Genomic DNA, 23597 nt, shown 5'->3' with positions numbered 1-23597 from the left:
CTGCACATCCCATGGTTGATTTTCTATGCCAGGTTTAATGTGTTTGCCATTATTTTCTCCACCAGTGAATATTTTCCAACACTTTGGTTATGGAAATGCTTAATGTTTATGTTGGTATCATATCATGTCTGAGTGGATTCTTGATCTACTTGGGAATCATTGAAAGTGAATTCGAACATAAAATCTATTATTTATGTAATAATACATTATCCAATCCTGAGGTTTCAATAGAAATGTTCTAAGATCTTTAAAAAGATTTAACCATTCAATAACTCGAATGTGCTTTTACAAAAGTCTCATTTTCAATGTTTTTTTTGAATTATGGTAACTATTTATAATAAAGTATTAACATATTATTCATTACCTGTGAAAGTTTTCAAGGGCGATTCGGTCATTCGGAAGTTATCAGAAAATAAATACTTTGGACGGCTCGGATCGACCCACGGTAGCATGATTGATCTACCCGCACTCACACCCTAAGATCTCCCGCGCGGCGAACTCCCAACCATCAAAGATGCACTCCGCTCCCCTTCTGAAGAAGGCATAAGGAAGGAGGAGGAGAAGTTGAAAGGTTTTGGAGATGCGAACGCGAAATCAATCCAAACGCCGAGCCGAAACGCCACCCGGTTTGTTTCCCTAACCCTATTCCCTATTTTGATTAGTTCGGCGCAGAAACCCTCAGTTGTCGATTCTTCTCCGCAGCCCAGAATGATTCTGAAGTGGGAACCAGTTCTGGCGCTAAATCGAAGCGTGGGAAAGGTTTTGTATCGATTTCTTTCTGTCATCTTCATCGATTCATTTATTTTTTGAAAGTGGCATCGTTCTGGTTACTATTTACCTCCAATTTGCGCTTTTAGGTTCCCTAACCGCTAGATTGGAGGAGACGACCGTCAGTATATCGAAAAAGGCAACTTCTCACACAGCTTTGGGCTCTAAACGGCGGAAAGAAAGTGTCACTTACCATGGGGAGCCCGAAGAGAAGGTTGGCCCATTTCTAGTTCTTTTCCCCCCAAGGTTATAAACATGAAATGTTGTTAGGTACGCTTTAGAAGCTTTGCGTGGAGCCTTCGGATCAGTCATTATGGAACCACAGGATGACTTGTTGTGATGTATGATGTTTGCTTACGCAGAGACAGAAGGATGGTGTTATCTTTGAGTTGTTCTCTTCGTCTGCTCGAGCATTCATGACTACTTAGCAATTTGAGTTATTTATCTGCTTCATTGATGAAAATTTGTTCTCTTTTATGTTTGTGGTAGCTGTCTGTGGCCGTTTGATTCAGTATTTCTGAACGGTGAGAGGATGATAGGGTAAAACACATTATGATAAGAGTAGGCACCGAGACATAAAACTAGTTTTTGTAGTGCATTTTCATTATTCTATAAAGTTTATGCCATAGTTTGGGTACATACTAATGGAAAATATTCAGTTCCTATTATCTCAGGTAGAGGAACCAGCTGGAAAGAATAGTGGAAGCATAGATACTAAAGATTGTGTTCATGAATTTAATCTGAAGGGTTGTAGTACCAGGAATGGTAAAGGAAGCACATTGGTAAAAGAGGGTGATGTAGAAGACATTTCTTATGATGCAAATGAACTAGTCTGGGAAGAGGGTAGCATTCCTGTTCCAGAGAATCTAGAAGGTTATTCACATGATGTTGGTAGGGAGATCACTGTTGAATTCACTGACTCACCATCGTGTTCTCAAAAGAAGCTTCCTCGAAGAATTTCTGCTAAAGAGAAGGTAATTCTGAATTATCAAGGCAGGTTTATGTTTAAGGATGTACTTCTATGCAATGTGTGATTCTTTTTAGGGCACTGTTAATATGGCAAACATAGGGTAATTATTATTTCAGGAATTAGCAGAGCTTGTTCATAAAGTGCATCTGTTATGTCTACTTGCAAGAGGGAGGATTGTTGACAATGCTTGCAATGATTCTCTGATTCAGGTTCTTGTATTCTGCTACATGTCAATCTTTGTACATAAAACAAGTTTTCTTTTAACTTTCAGATGTTTTGCAGGCTTCTTTACTTTCACTTTTACCAGTCAACTTGCTGACAATAGGAGAGGTTCAAAAACTAACGGCTAACAGATTATGTGCCCTTGTAAATTGGGTAAGGGGTACTTTTATGAGTCTGAATATTGTACGTAGCAGATACTACTTGACATTCTCACAAATTCTGTACTTCCTGCAGTTCAGTAATAATTTCCGTGTAAGAAGCCAGAGCATTGATAAGGGTTCTTTTAATGCAAATCTTGCGTATGCCCTTCAAACCCAGGAGGGGACAGCTGAAGAGGTGTTTATCTCTGTTGCTATTTTTTATGTATTTTTTTACTTAATGATTCTGGTCATTACTTTAGATTGTGAACTTCATTTTCAATCTTTAGATAGTTAATGGAAATTGTTTTGTGAAGTTCGAATTTTTCTTCACTTGCCTGGCTTTTTTATTTGACTGCAACAATTTGTTGAAGCAGTTTCTTTCATATCTTTTATGTTAGGATCATAGCCAAGTGTGAAACTGTAAGGTAAGATCACATTAAGTAGGTCTGCAAAAAAATTTCGCAATCAATGAATCACCTGTTTTGATTCTCAGAGTAAATAGAAGCATTTGTTCAGAGAATGAATATAGATGACATCAGAATAGACTCCAAGTACTAGTATACTGGTAGGTTATTGACATTGTTTGATGAAGAATTATTAATCAAGGCTAAGAAGCACAATGCAGGTAAGTAGACTTTAAATTTGGAGGTCATCCATGAGCGCATTCATGTCAGAAGTTTGAAAGCATTGTAGACTAGTTGATATTGAAGAATATAGATTAAGGTATTAAGTCAATGCTGTAAACCCGTTCTTTATTAACATGCCAGTCAGCTAATGAGGAGAGCAAGAATTTGAGACTTCTCCATATCAAGACTTTTAATCTCGTACCATCTCGATGTATCGAGCTTTGCTCGGTACGATACGGTATGGGGGTACCGAGCAAATTATAAAAATCAATTTCAGCCTCATCGTCATTGCCTTGTCCTTCTTTTCCTTATCCTTTTTATCGTCACCTTGGCTGCGGCCTTTGACGTCAAGGAGGTGGGGAGAAGAAAGACGACATTGAAAGGTTCTTCGTGCAACGACAGTGGACAAGGGAGACCGTTCAGAGATGAAGAAGACTGGGGTCTTCACTGTCTTTGTCGCGGCCGCCTCTTCTGTTGATCTCGCCGCCACCTCCTCCGATCCCTACTCCTCCAGTTCCTCCTCCAAAGAGGTATGACTCTCCTCGTTGTTACCTCTTGGATTGAAATCGTCAGGGGAGGGAGGTGTCGGATCGAGATCGAGAAAGGGCATGGAAGACAAGTTCACATCGAGGTTCAATGGGCTCAGGTTCATCGAGACGCTGGTGACGACGCATCGGTGACTCTGCGGTCCTCTTTCTCGATGTTTCTCCCTCTTTTTCGAATGCCCTTTTCTTCCTCGTCTAGCCTCACCTCACCGCAGCCAAATACCTGATACCGCCTGGTAGTGGGTGGTCCGCGTGCCGATCAGCTGGCGAACTGATACGTACCGCCCATACCGAGTGATACGGAATGGTATTAAAAACCCTGCTCCATATATTATTTTATAAAATTTTATGATCAACTATCTTCCTAAAGTTTATCATAAATGTAAATAAAAGAGGGCTTGCCATACATTTTAGAAGGTTGTTTGGTGGAGTTGGACAATTTACCTTTTCAGTTGCAATTTATTCTCACAAAATTGGAATAATCCTCCGATCTCCATGAAGACACGAAAAATGTTTAAGACAAGGTGAAATGATAGCTATTTACAAGGTATAGGTGCCAAAGACTAGCCCATTTGGCACAGATATAGTTTATCACAAAAGTTATTATGTGTGAGGATTTGATAGTTGCAAAATGAGGTGCCAAAAATAGAATTTTGTGATATTGATACTTAAGGAGGAAGAGTCCATGGTTATTTCAAATAGTGATTTCAATGGGCCCGAGCGCCTTGCTTCATTTCCAGGCTGCGCGCTTCAAAGTGGCGTCGCTTGGGCGCTCGCCCGAGCCCAGGCGTCGAGTGCTTCAGGCGAGTGCCCGGGTTAAACCGGGTGACTGAACCAATGTTTTAGGTCTGGTTCAGTCTCCGGTGCTTTAGTTGGTTCAATCGAACCTACTAAAGCACCAATATCAACTTTTCTCTCGCGACTTCCCAACCCTAACCTTGCTCGCCGCTCCCGCTGCCGCTACCGCTGCCACTATCGCCGCTCCCACTGCCACTGCCACTGTCATCGCTCGCTGCTCCCGCTGCTGTTGCTTGCTGTTATCGCTGTCACTGCCACTGTCATCGCTCGTCGCTCCCGCTGCTGTTGCTCGCTGTTATCGCTGCCACCGGCACTATCATCGCTCGTCGCTCCCGCTGTTGTTGCTCGCTGTTATCGCTGCCACCGCCACTGTCGTCGCTCGTTGCTTCCACTGCTGTTGCTCTCAATCAGCAGCCTTGATCTTCCTCTTACTCACACTCTTCTCACTTCGATAGTATACTGTTAATAGTATATTAACAGTATACTACTAACTGTATACTTTTTTTTTGATAAGTAAAAGTAAATTGATTTTGTGTAAAGTTTCTACAAATAGCTTTGTCTATACAAGTTATAGACGAAGCTAGGTAACTCGTAGAGTACTCATGCGGTAGTTATGTACTAATATATTATTAGTAATAGTATTTTTATTTATTAGATTAATAATATATTATTTTGATTTTAATACTGTTAATTTTTATTTATTTGAAATTATTGTTATTGTTTTTAATTTTGAGATTTTTTGTTAATGTGATATTGTAATTTTACAAGATTTTCTTAATTTAATATCGTATTTTTATTTAAATAATTATTTTATTAAATATATTATATATTTTTTTATTTTAATGCCTCACTTCGCTCGGGCGAGCGCCTCGGGCTTTTTTGGGCTTTGATGTCTAGCGCTTTTTAAATCACTGATTTCAAACTTAAAAGATGAAGCAAGAGCAATGCTACTATAAAGAAGAAAGAAAGGTATGACAAAGTCGAATTGGAATAGATGTTTTCTCTTGAACATTGCATAACACCTCCACAAAGCTTACTTAGTTGTTATTGGCCATCAAAGAACATTATTATGCTGATTGTTTTGATGCCCTTGAACACAATTCTTAATATTCAACTGTTGTTTTCCTTATCTTGGAGAAATTATTATTAATCAAGGGGCTGAGTAAGATATTGTATTTTTCTTCGACTCTGGTGTCTCTTACGACTGTGAGATTCTTAATCCATGGTCAGGTTGGTTTAAATTAATTTTATAATTTGTCTTAAATATGTCACACTATTTTTTTATCTGATCTTTGAATTGGCAGTGAACTTTATCTCATTGCATAAGTCTTATATATCTGTACGTGATTTCTTGGTTAATGAATAACAAGAAATGTGAATCAAATGTAACTTTGGTTCTTCTAATGCAATTTTGTGCTCCTTTTCTAGTGCCTTCATGTCTTTTCAATCCTTGCCTGAAGTTTAAATTTATATAAGACAAGCATTGTGCTTTCTTTTTGTTCAGTTATGCATATATATATATATATATATATATATATATATATATATATATATATATATATATATATATATATATATATATATATATATATATATATATATATATATATATATATATATATATATATATATATATATATATATATATATATATATATATATCGCTAAGGATTTTACATTTGAGTGAAAGATACAGATAGTAATTCTTGGTCTACTTACTTGAAGAATTGCATGAAATGTTTTAATAGTTGGATTTATTTGTGTAGGTTGCTGCATTGTCAGTGGCCTTGTTTAGAGCTCTCAATCTGACAACTCGGTATGTGGACATGATGGTTAAACAGTCAAATAGGCTATCTAATTTACAATTAGCACTTGTCGAACCACAACTTGAATATCTTTTCTTCCTTCTATAAATTTGTAGTTTCATAAAGTGCCCTTTTATCTTTCTCAGAGCTGTCAGTTGAGGTTAGTGGTTTTATGGGAGGTAGAGGAGGGTGAGAAAAGAGGCTTTGAAAATTATTTATTAATCTTACCCTATTATGCTTAACAGAGATTATTGGTGAGAAAGGATATCGTATTTGAATCTAGGATTAATTTTTTTATAATTTGGTTGAATCTAAATTATATTTTTATTCATTGGTTTTTGGATTATTTTTTTTATTTGGATGTTTGAGTTTATGTAGTATTATCTTTATTTATCACTGAAAAATGTTGATAAAATAAGAAAGAAATATGATTCTGGATAAGGTTGGACTAGGAGATGGTAGGATAGAGAAGATATAGTCATTTTCTTATTCAACTTTATCTAGTCATAAATGAAGCCTTAGATTATGAAACATGTAGAACAATGTTGTCATACAAATTTCTAGTGATCCGCAGCCTTTGTCCTCAAACATGGCCCCTGTGAAATGAGAACAAAAGACTCCACTCTAGCTCTATTGGGTCAGCTCAAGTCTTGTGAGGATAGTCTAAGGGACGAGCCAGGGCAACCTTTCACAATGGGGGCTTAGTAATCTTGGATGCCCCGACCATATGGGCTGCCCAGGGAAAAGACCCACATTTTGTATCAACAACTCAAGATTACTTAGAGGCTTACATAATCATCATAGGCAGCTCATTTTAATGTTTGATCATATTTGGTCAAAATTGATGGGTCAATGAGGTCAACTCCTACTCCTAATCTGCAACAATAGTCCAGATTGACCTTTATCCATTTGGAGAGTTCTAAACTAAGCCCAAACTTGATTTGATCACAGGTTTCTTAGGTGTTTGAGACTCATTGGAGGCACCGATGAGTGTCAGTGGTGTGGATAAAATTGACAGCTAGCTAATTGACATATCTCTTTTTCCTAGTCAGATAAGGATTCAGAATAGATTGTTTAAGAAATATGTAGTTTTAGATGGAGTAGATGAGTTTTGTATCAGCTGAGGAGAGTCTATAAATTGGTATTATGTAGCCCTTATGTTCTAGAATTGAATTATTGCACTACGCAAGATCTCATCTTCTGAAGTTCTCTATCTCTCTTCCCTCTTTTCTTCTCCTATTTTTTCTCAATCTTTTTTCCCTCTTTTATCTCTATGTTTAACTTAGAGGTTTCCTTTTTCCATAATGTAATAAGGCACTTGATAGGAGATAAATTTTCATATTAGACAATGGTATGATGAATTTTTTTGAGGAAAGAAACTGTGATTTTTCATATCTAATGGTCTTGCTATTTTCTTTATCTATATGATGGATATTTCTTTTAGTTCCTTAGGATCTTACTATCTTCATTATTTGAGTATTGCTTTCAGCTTTATTCTTGTTATTATAATTCACTATGTCTTTCTCTTCTCACCTTTTTCATTCTTATTTCAAGATTAAATTCTTGTAATTATTTGTTGCATTGTTATGTTGTCTTACACTTGTGATTGATGCTTTATCAAGTCAGCATGTGGATTTGCATGACAATGTTACTCTATTTTAGATGTTCTCTTAACAAAGCAAGTTTGAAACCTTTGAGATGCCTACTTCTTACCTTGAAATTCATTTGTGGTCTTTTACCTTTATGTCATGCCCCGATATTTGAAACCAACAAAACAGTATGATTTCAAATGATTGCAGAAATATAAAGCAGGATCAATGCTAAATATGAATCCAAGAAAAAAATTAAAGATAAAAACTAGTGTACCTTCATTACGAGACTTTGAGGATAAGTTTAGTGCAGCAGAAAGATGATTGATGCATTCCAATCCAAGCGAATTCAAGTTTTTAGTTTGTGAAAGTAGGTTAGAATTTTTATTGATGAATTTAGGAGTATTTTAATAATTTTTAAATGTTTAATAAATGTAGAATGAGTCTTATATAAAAAATTTGCAATAACGGTCAATATGGTTTGGTATGGGTGTCTTTATTGGTCCGACAACCTACCAACATAAAAACATGGTAAACAAGTGGTACACCTAGTACTAGTCTTGTATTGCTCCTTACAAGACTTGTACCACCCGGTATGCTCAGTAAAGGGACTTGGGGGCCTGGGGCAATAAATTTTTCAGGCTTTTTTTGAAACTTGGTGTGTACCAATGTATTGAAACATGGTATGCTGGTATGGGATCTGTAGTGGTCCCGAGCAGGATCACTACGGGTTTGCTAGCCAAAATTAAAATCCTTGCCTTATATTATTATTTTGGTTTTTATTATACATTCACTTGAAAAGATGATATGATTAGATTGGAATCTTGGTTAAGAGTTATAGATATATTTGTGTTGGGAAAAATTGATTGGGTCCTTATTTTATACAAGCATTTTTAGTAGTCTATAAATAAAGCATTAGATGGTGAAATTTGTATGACATTGATACAATGAACTTTTTGGATGAAAGAAATAGTATATCTTTACCTTACTACTTTTCCAGGAGGGCAAGTGTTAGTAAATGGTAAGGTTTCTCCTTTGCAGCTTAAGTGAGGTTTATTTTGATTTTACTTGTAGAGGTAAGGTGTGGATATTCACCCTCCCAGATTGGGATTTTAGTCATGAAAACAGTCTCTATGGTTGTAGGAGTAAGGAATCATACATTGCCCATCCCTAGATCCCAAATTGGTGGGTCTGAAGCACATTGTTCACCCCTTTACAATTTTATTGTTTTCCTTGATGGATATTTCTTTTTGACTTCTAGTCTTCTTTTTTCAATATATATTCTATTAACTCTTGTCATTTCACTCTTTTTTTCCCTTATAACAGATTTAGTTGTCTTTTAGTTGGTCCCATATGATGCAAAATGGAGAGCCATGGTAATGGATGATTTTGTCATTATCTAGTATAATATGCATCACAAATAGAAGTCAATGAAGTAGTACAATGAATACTTAAAGACAATTAAGTTTTTTAATTGGACTGTAAGATTAGAGAAGCAAGATACTTTGGATTGGGAAAAGACAAGGTTTAAGGTTTGAAGGAAGAATTAAAGATGAAAAGATATATTATCATAGAGCAATAATAGAAAAGAAGGCCAAAAGCCTTAAGAAATTAGTATTTTTTTACATCAAAAATTCATCATGAGATTGTCACACAATTTTCACCTTCTAAGACTATTTGTAGATTTACTAAAAAATACATATAAGATCATTAACTTCTCCTAGTTTAAAATCATCTAGGTACTTTAGAAGATCAGACTTCTATCAATCAAACAAAAGTAAGTCCCAAAAAATAATAATATGTCTTACAAGAACACAACTAATTATTGATAAAAAAACTTTCCAACAATTCCTGAAAAATGAAAATAGACTAATCTAGACTCAGTCAAACTAAGACACCTAGCTTTTCGTAGACTAAGATGCTCAGATTGCTGGGAGTTGTTGTGTAGCGGCTTCTTCTTGTCATTTTTTATTCCACTTAGGTTTGTTTTAATTGCAAAGTTCTAATGATCATATTGTTTAAGGCATTGGAAAATGAATTCTGAGATTTTGTTAAAGATTCTTATAGAACCGAGGTTTATGTTTGGTAATATTGTTAATACTGTTATAGCACAAACCTGTTGGTAGTTGCATGCAAGTGTATAAGATCTTGGACTGGCTAAGCTTGAACAGTTCACAGACCTATACCAAGTCATGCCAGTTGGTCTCGGCCTATATCATACAAATCCTGTTCTAAATTAAACTTGTGCCGATTTGTAATGATCTGTATTTATTGGCATGCCACAATCTACTTTGATATGAGGTAGACAACCGACTCTGGTTGGTTTTGTGTTTCAATATCTCATCCAATTGACACGTACCACTCATATCAAGGAGTATGGGTCAACATGCAAATACATGATATTGTCTATTGACTTTAGATAGTATACAGTTTTGGTTGTTGCAGTTAGGCTAGAGAAGCTTAACTGATATCAGAAGATGAACTTGGGAATTTGATGCATCTTCAATGGATTCTTGTTGTTGACTTAGAGAAGCTTTCTGTGCAGGACAAGCTTTCTATCCATGACAGATAATGTTAGATGCACTTGATTATTATAGTGCAACCTCTTTATTTCTTTTAAGCACTTTCCATCAGTTACTAAAGGAAATGCTTTGCTTCAGGTTCGTGTCTATTCTTGATGTGGCTTCTCTCAAGCCAGATGCTGATATAACTGGAACCACAAAGCAAGATGGAGCAAGCATGGATATGAGAATATTCTCTCCTTCAACTTCGGTCTTGGCACCTAGTCCAGTTAGTAAAATAACTGGTGTTCATTTACTGAATAAGAATAATGAAAACTTGGAAATATCTGGTAAGGATAAGTTTGATGAGGAGCAGCAAGGTTCAGGTTGCAAGGAGAATTTGCCTGAGGTTTCTGCAGCTGCTTGTTCTTCTAATGATCCAGTCAGTTATACATCAACCATTGGAATGTGCAATAACAAGTTTAATTGTCAGGACACAAAATCAAAAAGAAAAGGGGATATGGAGTTCATGTTGGAGATGGAAATGGCCATTTCAGCAACCACTGCAGCTGTTGCAGATAACAAATTACATTCTGAGATTGATGAGTCACCTGTATCTTCGGCAAGACTAGCTTCTTCTGTGAAAAAACCAACACTAAGAAGTGCTGTAGATTCCTCAGTTTCAATGCATGGTAGCTCTGGTGCAGTTTGGTCTAGAAGGACTGGGCCTCCTTTGTACTGGGCAGAAGTCTACTGCTGCGGAGAGACTTTAACAGGAAGATGGGTGCATGTTGATGCTGCAAATGCTATAGTTGATGGTGCAGAAAGGGTAGAAGCTGCAGCTGCTGCTTGTAGAAGACCATTGAGATATGTTGTTGCTTTTGCTGGAAATGGTGCTAAAGATGTGTCACGCAGGTATGACCTTCACTATTTCTATCCTAAAATGGACCTTTCTTAGATAAATATGATTATACAACTCAAAATACATATATATCTAGTCAATCTTCATACTATTATTAAGGTTGAGAAAAGCAAAAAGTTCAATTCAAGAAATTTGTTTCTTTGAAATTAACTGTATTACTTGGTTTCCTACAGAGATATTGTTTAGATTTCCAGTCAATCGCTTGATTTTTCTGATTGCCTTCTTTTTCCTTTCTCTTGTTTCCTCTTGCTATGAGCCAAGAACAGTTGTATTATCACTCATTCATGAACAAAGAATGCACCAAATAGGCACTCATTTTAGGCAGTGAATTAAGCAGATTGATGATGCCACAATGCCATTACTTGTTGCAACTAATTGGTTTATTCAATAACAAACTGAACACTTGGCAAAAATGGTTGTATATCCCATTCGTGGATTATAGCCATGTTCTTGGTATGAGCTGAAGGGTATCCTTTGGAATGAAGTGGATGCTTGCTGACTGGTACTGACCGGGTGGCTTTTGTATAGATCCATATGGGTTCCGTGCTGGTCAATGCGATTAGTTCAGGTCCATGCTGGTTAAAGCTGGTAAATGGTTGTCTGCTTGCACCTTGGTCAGCCGAGTCATGTGCTCATGAGTTTGCATGCCTACACCTAGGTCATGTTTCGCACATTCTTAACACTTGCATGTTGAACCAGGCTCATGTGGCTTTAGACTGACAATGTTGAGTTGATTAAGCTCATGGTAGCTCAGACAAGTGCCTGGGATGCCCAGCGCCCAAATGGTTCATCTTGGTTAGCCCATCTGCTGAAGATGACATTCTCATCTGAGCAACAATAAGTTGAAGGTGCCTCGATAAAGCACATTGAGGTGCTCGGGTCTCAATATCATAGTGCAACCACCTTAATTCAACACATTTGTCTCTTGTGTTTGTTTTTAATGTCTCACAAGCTTGTGATAAATTTGTTTGAGATTTATATTATTTTATGTCACCTTGATTTCTTTCTCTGTGATTGTAAAGCTACTGTTGATATGGGCCTTTGCCACTCAGGATCATGTTGCAACCTAATGACTTATGTCACTTGTGTATGTTTATAATGCCTCACAAGCCTGTGATAAGTTTGCATACAAATTATTAGATTGAAATCTGTACAAGGAACAACCAAAAAATCCCAACTGCTATGCTTTGCTGCTGGGAGAGGAACTTTGGTATTTATAATCATTGAAAGAGAAATAATAAAAGAAAGAAGAGATATTAGGTTTTTTTCAGTGAAGAATACTCATTAATACTGCTGGAAAAAATTGGATAAGAGTGAGAAGAAAGAGAGGGGGGCTAAAGCACCTAAACTACCATTCACATGGAACACAATACCCATTCAATATTGTACTGCAACTAGTTTTGAATAGTGTATCGGATGCTTAATAATATAGAGTCTATATATCGATACAAGACCATCTACACTAATAACGAGTAGTTATTTAACTTAATACAAGCCAGGACACTTGAACCACTAATTTAAATAAAATAAAATGTTGAAAATGGTAAAAATATATTATTATTTAAATTTTACATAATCATATTTATAGGGGTAATGTTGGTCCTTCGCAAAGTGGGTGACCAGGTTTTACTCATGGAAACAATTTCTCTATTTATAGATATAACACTTCATTCTTAGCCTGCATACATCTGCTAGAACTGCTTTAGGTAACTGCTCTCAATTGTGGTTATATGCCATGGATTTGTGGGGTTGAAACTTGATTGGATATTTTGTTGGACTGTGAGAAAGAATTACCCTTTTTCGTATATACCTTTATCTGTGAAGCTTCTTGATGCCTCTCAAGGACTTGTGGGATACTTAGAAAATAGTATGGTGAGGCCAGTCTCTATTACCAGTATATAAAAGAAATCAATTTTGAGAAATCCCGTTTTTAAACAACTACCCAGTATTTTACAAGAAGTTGAAACTTGAAAGAATGTGCTTCTTATAGATCATGAAATCCACTTAACTGTTTTTCAGGTATTGCATGCACTGGTACAAAATTGCTTCCAAAAGAATAAACGCACAGTGGTGGGAAGCAGTATTGGCACCGCTAAAGAAGTTCGAATCAGCTACAGCTGGAAGTGTGGTTCAATTGGAGGAATTGCATGGAAAGGCTCCCTCTGATCGAGAGAAGAAAGTGATCAGTTCTGTTGAAATGAATTTCAGAGATAATCAGGTTACCTCTCAGAGGCCCCTAGAAAGTCCATTTGATGCTGATGGATTGGGTAAGAAAGTGTCCAATCTTACCAAGTCACTGGATCTTGAAGCTTTACCTAACTGCCTTTGGATTGAATCAAGGGACTCTCTTGAAGATATGGAACTTGCAACTAGGGCTTTAACTGAACCTCTTCCTACGAATCAATTGGTAACTACATGAGAAACTTACAAGTAATAACTTGGTGATTTTTGTGTGAAGATAACTTTTTCCTAATGCATTGTTATGCAATGTAGGCCTATAAAAATCACCATCTTTATGCTATTGAAAAGTGGTTGATGAAGTATCAAGTCCTATACCCAAAAGGTCCAATACTTGGTTATTGTTCAGGTCATCCTGTATATCCTCGGTCTTGTGTCCAGAACCTACAAACGAAGCAAAAGTGGTTACGGGAGGGCTTGCAAGTTAGAGCTAGTGAAATGCCAGCAAAGGTGTAAAGTGTAAATTATCAACATGATTATGATCCAGCTGCCTTTCTTTTATGTAAACCTTTTTTTTTTCTTCTTTTCCAGGTAGTGAAACGTTCAAGATATTTTGTCAGTGGACAGACATTTGAAGTAGATGTTCCCAAAGAGGATTATGGCAAACCTTCTGTAGAACTTTTTGGGAAGTGGCAATTGGAACCACTACAACTCCCCCATGCTGTAAATGGGATTGTGCCAAAGGTGATAGTATACTTCACTTTCTACTAAAAAAAAATCATAGTTTCTTTTTCCTTATCCCTTGGCTTAAAAGTGACCTTGTTTGTGTTTCTCTCTTCTGGTTTTTTAGTCGTCATAAATTCATTGGGTACATGGAGTTGCTTCTGCAATTAGGATAAACATTAATTATTTGGAAACCAAGTTTATAGTCAGAAGTCTTGTGCCTTATATGATGTTGCACTCATGTCTATAATGCGGATTAGGCATAATTTAAACTTCAGATGCGCATTTTTTTAGTCTTTATTACTAATCTCTGTAGCAACAATGAGACTGTTGTTTTAGCTGATTAGGCTTATTGCGATTATCAGTCATCGTGGTGAAATTTGTTTCTGAATTTCTAATTTGATTAATTAGTAACGCTATGCTTTATATTTTTCTACTTTTAGTTTGTCACTTTGTAAAGAACTTTCAATATGCTCACACTGATGTATCAATCATTCTGTCATTTCAAATCTATTTATGTAATACAAGATGTCTTCGGAAGACATCTTGTTTGTGATGTCAACTAAGATTCATCGTTGTTTACTTATTCTATTGTTTTCTAGTACTTCTTTCTAGATATGCAGTATACAGCTATACTATCCATCTTACTGCCCTGAATATTTTTGGTTAAATATTTGGTCGATGTCTTAGGTAATTACTGACTCATTTTTTTCATGAATATCTATATAGAATGAGCGTGGTCAAGTGGAAGTATGGTCTGAGAAATGTCTCCCACCTGGTACTACGCACTTGAGGTTACCCAGATTGGTTCCAGTTGCAAAGAGACTGGAAATTGATTTTGCACCTGCTATGGTTGGATTTGATTTTCGAAATGGCCGCTGCATTCCTACATTTGATGGGATTGTGGTTTGTAGTGAGTTCAAAGGTGCTATCTTGGAGGTAAGCTTTATCAGGTTCATCTGCTTCCGGTTCTTAGTTTAATTTTAAAACTTTTCTTTGGTTCTACAATCTGCAGTTACCACAATCCCAATTCTAGACTACATATCCTAACGTACATGTTTTTAAGGAGCAGACCTCTCCGGACGTCATTGCTCACAATGTTGATGACTCTTGTAAATTTATAATTTTATAACAGTTTTTTGTTATTGAGTTTAATAAAGAGCAAGTTACATGTGATTTGCCAACTCTGACCCATGTTATTTGATATTTTGATCAGATCACCTTGACTGATTATTGTATCATGTAACTGTCTCAAAGTGGTCAAAGGCATAAAGTACTGGATTCTAGCAGTTGTCTGTTTATTGTTTACTTAATTTGCCTTTTTAAATATTGAAGAACCAGTACAGACGGTTGGCAGACTACAAGTGCAATAAGATTAAGGACCTCATGGCCACATTATGTACGTCTGATCTGATGTTAGTGCATCACTAGAAAGAAGTAGGAAGCACCTCTCAAAGAATTAGCATCTGCTTCAAAATCTTGTCATGTCTTGTTAACAAAACTTGCTAAACTCTTGCTGACTCACATCAGATACTTGAAACAAATGAAGGCATATGTGTTGCACTTTGATACTTGTTCTGACTGATAGTGGGCAGCTTAGGGCACCTTGAAACTTATAGAGATGTTGATTAAAAGAAACACAAATTTTGGATTTTGAATTACTATTATGTGATAGCCTTATTTATTTGTATTTGGACTCGAAGTATTTTTATGAATTTTGTTATGTGAATGACTGTTATTCTGCTTTAAAATTACATAGAGAAACTTTACATAGTATCTCTTCATATTATAAAACTTTTGCAATATGTGGTAATTTACTCCTTATTCATTGGTACATTCATGCCTTTTTTGTCCTTTCAGAAGATGTCTTGTTGGCTTTCCTTGCATTCATGTGGATAATATTGCAGCAACCGACTGCTTGCTGCAATATGTTCGCATCTAGATGTTTATTCTGACTGATATACCATTATTTTCTGTTGGAATTTTCATTTTAAAAAGGCATATGCAGAAGAAGAAGAAAGGAGAGAATCTGAAGAGAGAAAGAGGAATGAGAACCATGCCCTTTCAAGGTGGTTCCAGCTGCTTTCCTCCATTATTACGAGACAACATTTGAAGAACTCATATGTGGACTCATCATCCACACATGAGACTGTTAGCAATGATCAAAAGAGTAATAGAAATGTTTCTCAAGAAAATAGTCCTTATGGCAACATGCCCTCAGCCTCAGATTTTCACGATGGTTCTAGTCAAGAATTAAAACCTGTTTTTCCATCCGATCATGACCACGAACATGTATATCCTGTGGAGAACCAGAGCTTTGATGAAAAAACGTTAGTGTGGACCAAGCGATGTTCATGTGGATTCTCAATTGAAGTGGAGGAATTTTAGCAGATCAATCTTGCACTTGTAAGTTATTCTCTGCTGGAAGTGTATTACTTCTCTAACTAGGTTACTTTCTCGTATTACATATTGTATTATCAGGGCCTTTTTACATCGTTTCATGTTATAGGTTCATAATCCGCACTGCTCAGTTTTTTCAAGAAACAAACAATTGAATATCCTACATTAGTTTGATTCCTCTGCTCTTTTTAACTCAACCTCCACCAGTCATTAGTAATTAAGCCATTCCAATTATATATTCTCTGAATTGTTTCATGCATTGGTGATCTATCTTGTCGATCTATCCTGCTGAGCTCTCAGTTTCAGTTTTGTTTAATTCCAATCCTAATTAATACAAGCTCTCATATATGAACTCCAGAACACGTTCCCTACCAAAGAAATGGCCCTTTAATTTGGTGTCTTGTTGTCAGTCTTGTTTATCCAACCCTTGAATGGTGCCATGGTCAACAACAAGCTCTAATATTCCAATTATTTGTAGTTGGCATCAAGTTCTTTTTCCTGCGATTGGGCTTTGTACAATGTTCTCTGCACATGATTAGGGAATTTTGATTATATGCTTTGTCCCATATCATTTTCATTAGTGTTTAGTAGTTTAGTTTACATTTTAATTTCACAAGATAAGATAAGGCATCTGCTAAGTATGTCCCTATTAAAGTTTTATGGGAAACCTAGTGCATAAACTTTTTTTTTTCTTTTGCCTTCATTGATGGTTATGTTTTTATTTGTCTGTTATGTTGAATAAGTACATTTTGTAACCTTATTAGTTATTTCTTTATGATCACCATTTTGCCTTTTATTAGAGTGACCTTATTGTCCATTTTGACTTGCTTTTCCTTGTAAGCAGCTGCCAAACTCATGCTATGCTACTAATCATGCACTATAATTAAGAATTTCCAGTATAAATTTTGGTGCTTGTAAGCCAAACAACTTGATGAATGTTGAAATATCTTTCCTGCTTCATTTGTCATAAAAAAAAAAAATATTTTCAAACTTAATTTCTTATTGCACCTATCTGATCTATTTATGCCATTTGTTTAGATATGTAGTGATTGGCCAAAAAAAGTTAATAAAAATAATTCTAAGCTTTTTGTGATCCTAACCTAAGAAACCTTATGACCTCTCTTTTGAAAACTTAGTGCACTATTGAGATTAACAAAAATAGAGTAAGGTTGCTGTTGGATATAAACAGAGCAGCTGATTGTAAACTAGCCATTGGATGCAAAGTCAGATTAGAAGATGTTATTTAACTGAACACATCAACAGTGCATCCTTAGAGAGGATTTTGGTCGCAGAAGGGTTCATGGTGATATAAAGTGAGATTAGAAGATGTTATTTAACTGTACACATCAACAGTGCATCTTTAGAGAGGATTTCAATCACAGAAGGGTCCATGGTGACTCCTTTCTAAATATGATGCCAATACGGCCATCTCCATGATTCCATGGTGACTTCAAAATATTTTGGCTACATTTTTTTGCACTTAGAAAAAGGTACTTCTTGCCTAGTAATTTACTGCTAGACTGGGAGAATAGGTGGTGGAAAAATAGAAGAGGAAAATAAATAAAAGTTACAATCAACTAGTAGCCTAGATTGTGAGAACAGGTGGTGTAAAACAGAAGAGGAAGAAAAGAGGAGACTAGTCACCTAAGCCTAGATTTGGTGAATAGGCAGTTAGAAGAGGAAGGAGTATAGTCATCTGGATTTGGAGAATAGGTCATGGAAAACAGGGGCAAGAGAAAGCAGATTGTATGGCTTTGCAATTCTTACATGGTGCACTGAGTCTAGGAGCACATGGATGCATGTCGTGTTCAGTCCACAACACTTGAAAGCTATTTGTGACAGTGATAAAAAATGGCATATAAATAAATAGAAGGTTAGTTGGTTTAGCAATGTAGGATTGAAGCCTCTCTCACAGGTTATATTCACTCCATGTGCCGGAAACGCAAAAATCTAAGAAACCTTTTGAAGAGTCAAACACGTTAAATTTTTTAAAATAAACAAAAGCTTTTCACTATTTTCGATTTAAAGATGAGTTAACTCTCATAGGCAATTAAAAAAATAGAGGACATAAGACTGAACATTTAGGGCTGGAAAATGATATCTGCTTTGGATTTTTTTTACTGCCAAGAATTGGACATATGGATTAAGTCACTTGTGGCTTTTGTGTTTTTGTTTTTCAAATTGGTATTCTGGAACTTTTCCTTGTTCATCAACTTTTATGTAAAATTTGCTTTTTTTTCTTTCTACCCTAGTAGGTTGGATATTCTTATTCTAGTTGCTTTAGTATAACTAGGAGATTCTTGGAAGAAATATGGGGTTCTATTTCTGGTTGCAAAATTCTGGGTCTCAAATCGCACTGTAATACTTTTTAATCTAGGTTTTGAGGACCTGGTGAGATCTACAACATCAGTATTATTTGAGGACCAAATACGAGCTAGCCTCATGCCCAAGTCATTGGTAATTGAAACCATGGTTTTTTATTTCGAAGTGTACCGCCTGGTATGGGCGGTACATACTGGACCAAGATTCTCTCAACACACGGATCGCTCGCTATCGGGTGGTACCAAATTTTTGGCCCCGCATCGAGCGATACGGGGTTGTATCGGGTAGTAACTGTTAGAATTTCGATTGTTACCAATCTGTACCGAGTGGTACTAGTCGATTTCAACCGTTACCGACCTTTTAGGCTAAAATAGTTAAAAACACTAATACAATATGTATTAGTGTTTTCAATTATTTTAGGCATACCTCTTAGTACGCCCTGGCGTACTATCGGTATGCCTCGGTACATACCGTATAGAGCAAGGCTCGATACACTGATATAGACCGAAATTGCGAACCTTGATTGGCACTCGTTTGGACAATTTTATGCATCAGTCCAGGACCATATGTTGCATTACTTGAGTCCCAATGTGAAATAAACTATCACATAGGTCAATTGAACATGATGAATTATTGACTTCAGCTTTAAGGATGATTACAGATTACAAATGGTTACTTATACCCCAGACTTTATAGCTCGGTGAATTTTTATTCTCGAATCATAATTAGTGCTATTTTTAGCACAGTTTTGTTTTTTCTTCATCAACATCTGTTTAGTTCAGTTTCGGCAGACCAAAGAACATAAAAAACCAGTAAAAATTAAAGGTATCGAGTTCATAGTTTGACTACTTAACTTTTTCTTTGATGTCTTCCAAAATTTAAATCTCTTAAATAGGAAATAGTTGCTTTTGGTGGCTTGTCCAAATACCAGTGTCTCAACTCTCAAAGAAGACACCAAAAACAGTGTGTTCATAACCATCCTTTCTGAATGGGTACTTTCACAGTCAAGTTTGATTTCTTCAGTCATATGCCTCTTAGGATATGCAAGGTTCATGTTGGTTTATTCAGAAAGGCCATCAGGTATATATATGCATTCTTTAGAACCCATACCTGTTCTATTTTGTTTATAGATTTTGGTGAGAGTATATCGGTTATGTAGTCTTCACTTTGATTGAATGTGCTTAATGGCTTTTCGTCCGTCAATTGTTTTAGCTTCTGCTGGTTCATCTTTCATGTTCATGGGAGATTATAAAAGCTTTTATTTTGACAAGTTTTTCCAGATGATAGTACTCAGTATGCCTACCATATTCAGGATAGCACTAACCATCTTTTGTTGCTGAACAGCATCTGACAGCATACTTTTGTGAAAGGACAAATGAAGAAAAAGTAATCTCAATCATCAGAAGGATGTCCCAATCATCTGTAATATATAGTTCTTTTATTTTTCAACCTTGTCTGTGCAATTTATCCAACCACAGTAACCAGAAGAAATGTTTGACTTTGGGATGAGTAGCTGCATACCCAAATTTGAAGCATTTCTAGTTGTGATAACACCCAAAGTTAAAAAATTATATAGAGTTGGCTTCTGTTTGTTACAACGGTTGTTATGAAATCATTCTCAATATTCCATTGTCTAAATGTTTTGGAATTTTCACTGATATCATCTTTTTGGAATTTTCATTGGTATCATCTACAAGTTATTGCATTCATTCCACAACTACACCTTCTGTTTCAAGTAGTTATTAGATTCTTCCTGTGTACAAGGACGTACTGAACAGCAAAGCAAGGGGCCAAGTAATGGCCTCTTTATTGCCACAAACAGTATACAAGTAGTTCATCAGTTTTTGTCCTTTGACAGTCATTATTGAAGCATCATTAAAGCTTATCAACATTCACCTGTGGTGGATGGATGTACTGTTACAAATTTCAAGCTTGTCCTTTTTGTAATCAAACACTCCACAGAATAAAAGAGATCTTTGCATTCTAATGCATGGATCATGTTTAATGTCACTTGTTTTGCACACATCAGAGTATTTAGACCATGGTTGTCAAAAATCGGATTAGACCAGTTATCTGACCGAAAAAAGGGGTAATGGGACTGCTGACCAGTCCAAACTACTTATCAGACTGTCTTTTCTTAAAAATGGCTTTGAGTTGATTCAGTATACCATGAACTCGCATGAACAGGCTATGTCAAGGAAGGCCGGTCCGATTTTTTTACAAAGCATAATATAACTGGAACACCCTCAATGAGAATACAATATGTCGAACCAAACCCACTTCTGCTGTCCATGAGAAATGGATACAATGGGGTGGGTTCAGATCTTCATTGGCTTCTTTCTTCAGTCGTTGTTGCCCTAATCTCATGGCCAAAAGGAGAGAACAAAGTATGGGCAAAGAACACAAAAACAAGATGACGAGAAAAGAACAGAGGTATAGTAATTGTGTGTGTGTGTGTTTTTTTTTTTTTTTCTAATTTTGGTTTTGTTCCAGAGATTGGAAGAGATTTTAAATATGATTTCTGTTATAATTGACTTAATTCCTTCTGTTTTATGTAGCATTTTTCAATTGATGTTTACTGTTGTGTGATTCATTGGAAGTATCTTGACATCTGGTTTATGATCAGACCCACAACTGTAACACCGATGCCACTTTTAGACTTGGATTGGATTGAGAAATCATAGGTAACAAGAAAATACTTTCTAGGAGTTTTTCCTGGTCTAAGTATAAGAAGCACTTTGGTGAAGATGAGTGTGATCATTTGGGGTGTTTTGATGTTGTCAACACTAATATCGTTTCTCGTTTCTGAATGATTCTTCATTTCATCTACAACCTTTGGAAGTTTGGATCCTCATCTATTAGGTAAGATATTTCACAGGATTGTTTTGGACATTTGTGAGTTGATTTCAGGTTTGCTCTTTTAGTTATTTAGAGGTTAAATTCTAGGGTATAAAATTGCTCTCATGCATTTATTTTTTGCCTCTTCAAGTTGACTTTTGTTGAACTTGCTGCATGCAATGGATAATCTCAAGTTGAGTTTTGTTTGTGATCTTGTTGCATTTGATGTATAATCTACTCTTCATTGACTACATTCTACATACATTATGTATTCTGGATGCATGTTTGCATTTAATACTTAAAAAGTTCTTAAGAATTTATTTCATTTAATAAGTCATAAGAAGTGTCTAGTTAGTTTTATATCAATTAGTTGATAATTGAAAGTCAATGTTTGTTTAACCTTATTAGTTAATATTCTCGTTCTTGAATATTGGTATTTTTATATTGTTAGGCATAACAATCTTTATGTTTTACTTTTTCTATCTACTTTGTATGTTTTTTAGTGATTAAGGTTGTCCAAATTTTCCATAGTTTTTTGTGTTCAATATTGTTTTAAATATTTCTATTATGTTATTTATAATTTGTTTTTTAAATTAATGAAACATGTGACTTTGCTGATTGACCAATTGGTTGAACCAGTGACTCGAGGTTTAGTTCAAGTCAATGAGTGGCTCGTTTCTCATAACTATGATTTATGTGAGTATATTACATCTTCAACATATATATTAGATGTTCATGATATGATAGCTTAAATTATTAATGTCCAATCAAGATATATGGTAATTTTGAGTGGTATTAATTAGTCCCACGACATTAAGCAACGTTTACTAGCCTTCTCCAAGATTATTGTCAAAGAGCAGGATCCCAGTGACCGGAATCCATTCGTCACCGCCCAAGAAGTTGCCGACAGTGAGCTCACAAGCGTCCGACGCTCTCCTTATAACGTGATACCGTGGCCACTTCACACTGTTGCTGGTGTCGGCACCGGTGCCTGTGTTCATATGCTCCCCGTAGTTGTAGTGTGTTCAGTGCAAAGCTTCCGTTCCACTGGAGCCACCCGGCGGATCAGCCAGGCTGCTCAACGACGTCTTCATGAAGACGGTCCTCGAATACTTCCGCCATGGCCGAGGTAGGTCTTGAAGGCGTTCCTGCATCGGTTTGAGGTCGACGGCGGGGATGACGATGATGCAGCAGTGGATTGATATGCCCGTGTTATTGTGTTGGGATCAGCCCGTCCCTGCACGATCATGATGTCCTTCTGGTTCCTCATTGGCCGCCGGACGAAGATGTTGCAGCTCTGGAGAGTGGCTACCGCGTCGACGGTGCTGTAGATGAGCTGCCGCTGCGAGTGCACATAGTGAGTGCCTTGGTAGCCCTTGAATCTGCAGCGGTAGATGACTGTGGCTTGGTAGCCCTTGGCTTGGTTTTTCTCCGGTCCGGCCGTGTTCTCGAACGTCATGACGTTGCCGGTGATGACTGCAAGCACAAGGCGGAGGAGATCGAGAACGAGGCAGTCAAAGATGAATGCTTGCATGGGGACGTCGTAGTGATTGGAGAGGCTGGAGAAGTCATTCAAACAATGCCAACCATGTGCATGATTTGATGGACTAACCTCAACCATCTTATTTTGTCTCAAAAACATGTTAATGGACTCAACAGTCAACACCAAGATTACAGCCGAAAGAAAAGTATCAACAGTACTCCAATTCCATCTCTAACACCAAAAGTGGTGACTTGATTCGAAGTTCATGGAGGAGTTGCATGAAATCCACCGTTTACGTAGAATTAGCCTCAGTGGTGACAAGAGAAACGTAGGTGACTTACCGAAGGTTGCAGACCTGAAGGTTGTTGTGATGCCGTCGTGCACATTCTTGCTGCCGGTCACGACGGTGGCATCTCTTCCGTCGCCAAGCAGCATCAGGTTCGCTGTCGACCTGTTGGTCTCCACAGTCTCACTACAAACGTTAGCCTTCAAATAGATCACGACCTCGAGTCACCGTTTCGATGGTGGGCAGAAGCTGCCGCAACGTCCAAGATTATCATGAAGTCCAAGGTTACCATTGGGCTAATTACATATTACATTTTATATTTAGCTATCTTTAACGTCCTGATCATTATATTTTAAAAAGTTACATTGATATTTTTATAATTAAAAAAATAAAATATCTAAGTTTATTTATCCTAGAGACATTAGTTTTTTAAATAAAAAATATAAAAATAAAAGAGTAAAAATATAATTTTAATATTTGG

At 36.5% G+C, this 23597-nt stretch overlaps 1 protein-coding gene across 2 annotated transcripts; it reads left to right on the top strand.

The window, feature by feature from the left end:
• The first annotated feature begins 440 nt into the window (after nt 1–440).
• On the top strand, nt 441–20167 carry LOC135588095 (DNA repair protein RAD4-like). Of its 2 annotated transcripts, none has more exons than XM_065080042.1 (15): nt 441–626; nt 703–759; nt 858–982; nt 1443–1742; nt 1855–1947; nt 2021–2113; nt 2195–2296; nt 5836–5885; nt 10124–10879; nt 12906–13293; nt 13380–13574; nt 13656–13808; nt 14517–14726; nt 15786–16193; nt 19854–20167. In XM_065080042.1, the coding sequence occupies exons 1-14, from the start codon at nt 581–583 to the stop codon at nt 16173–16175; spliced, it is 2958 nt and encodes a 985-aa protein (XP_064936114.1). In that variant the 5' UTR covers nt 441–580; the 3' UTR covers nt 16176–16193; nt 19854–20167. The 2 variants fall into 2 exon arrangements, with proteins under 2 accessions (XP_064936114.1, XP_064936113.1); XM_065080041.1 differs by having other exon boundaries at nt 1428–1742.
• Nucleotides 20168–23597: the final 3430 nt, after the last annotated feature.

Source organism: Musa acuminata, chromosome BXJ1-8 (assembly GCF_036884655.1).
Source record: "Musa acuminata AAA Group cultivar baxijiao chromosome BXJ1-8, Cavendish_Baxijiao_AAA, whole genome shotgun sequence".
Classification (NCBI taxonomy): domain Eukaryota; kingdom Viridiplantae; phylum Streptophyta; class Magnoliopsida; order Zingiberales; family Musaceae; genus Musa; species Musa acuminata.
The sequence above is the reverse complement of the archived record's forward strand: the minus strand, read 5'-3'. Positions and strand labels throughout refer to the sequence as shown.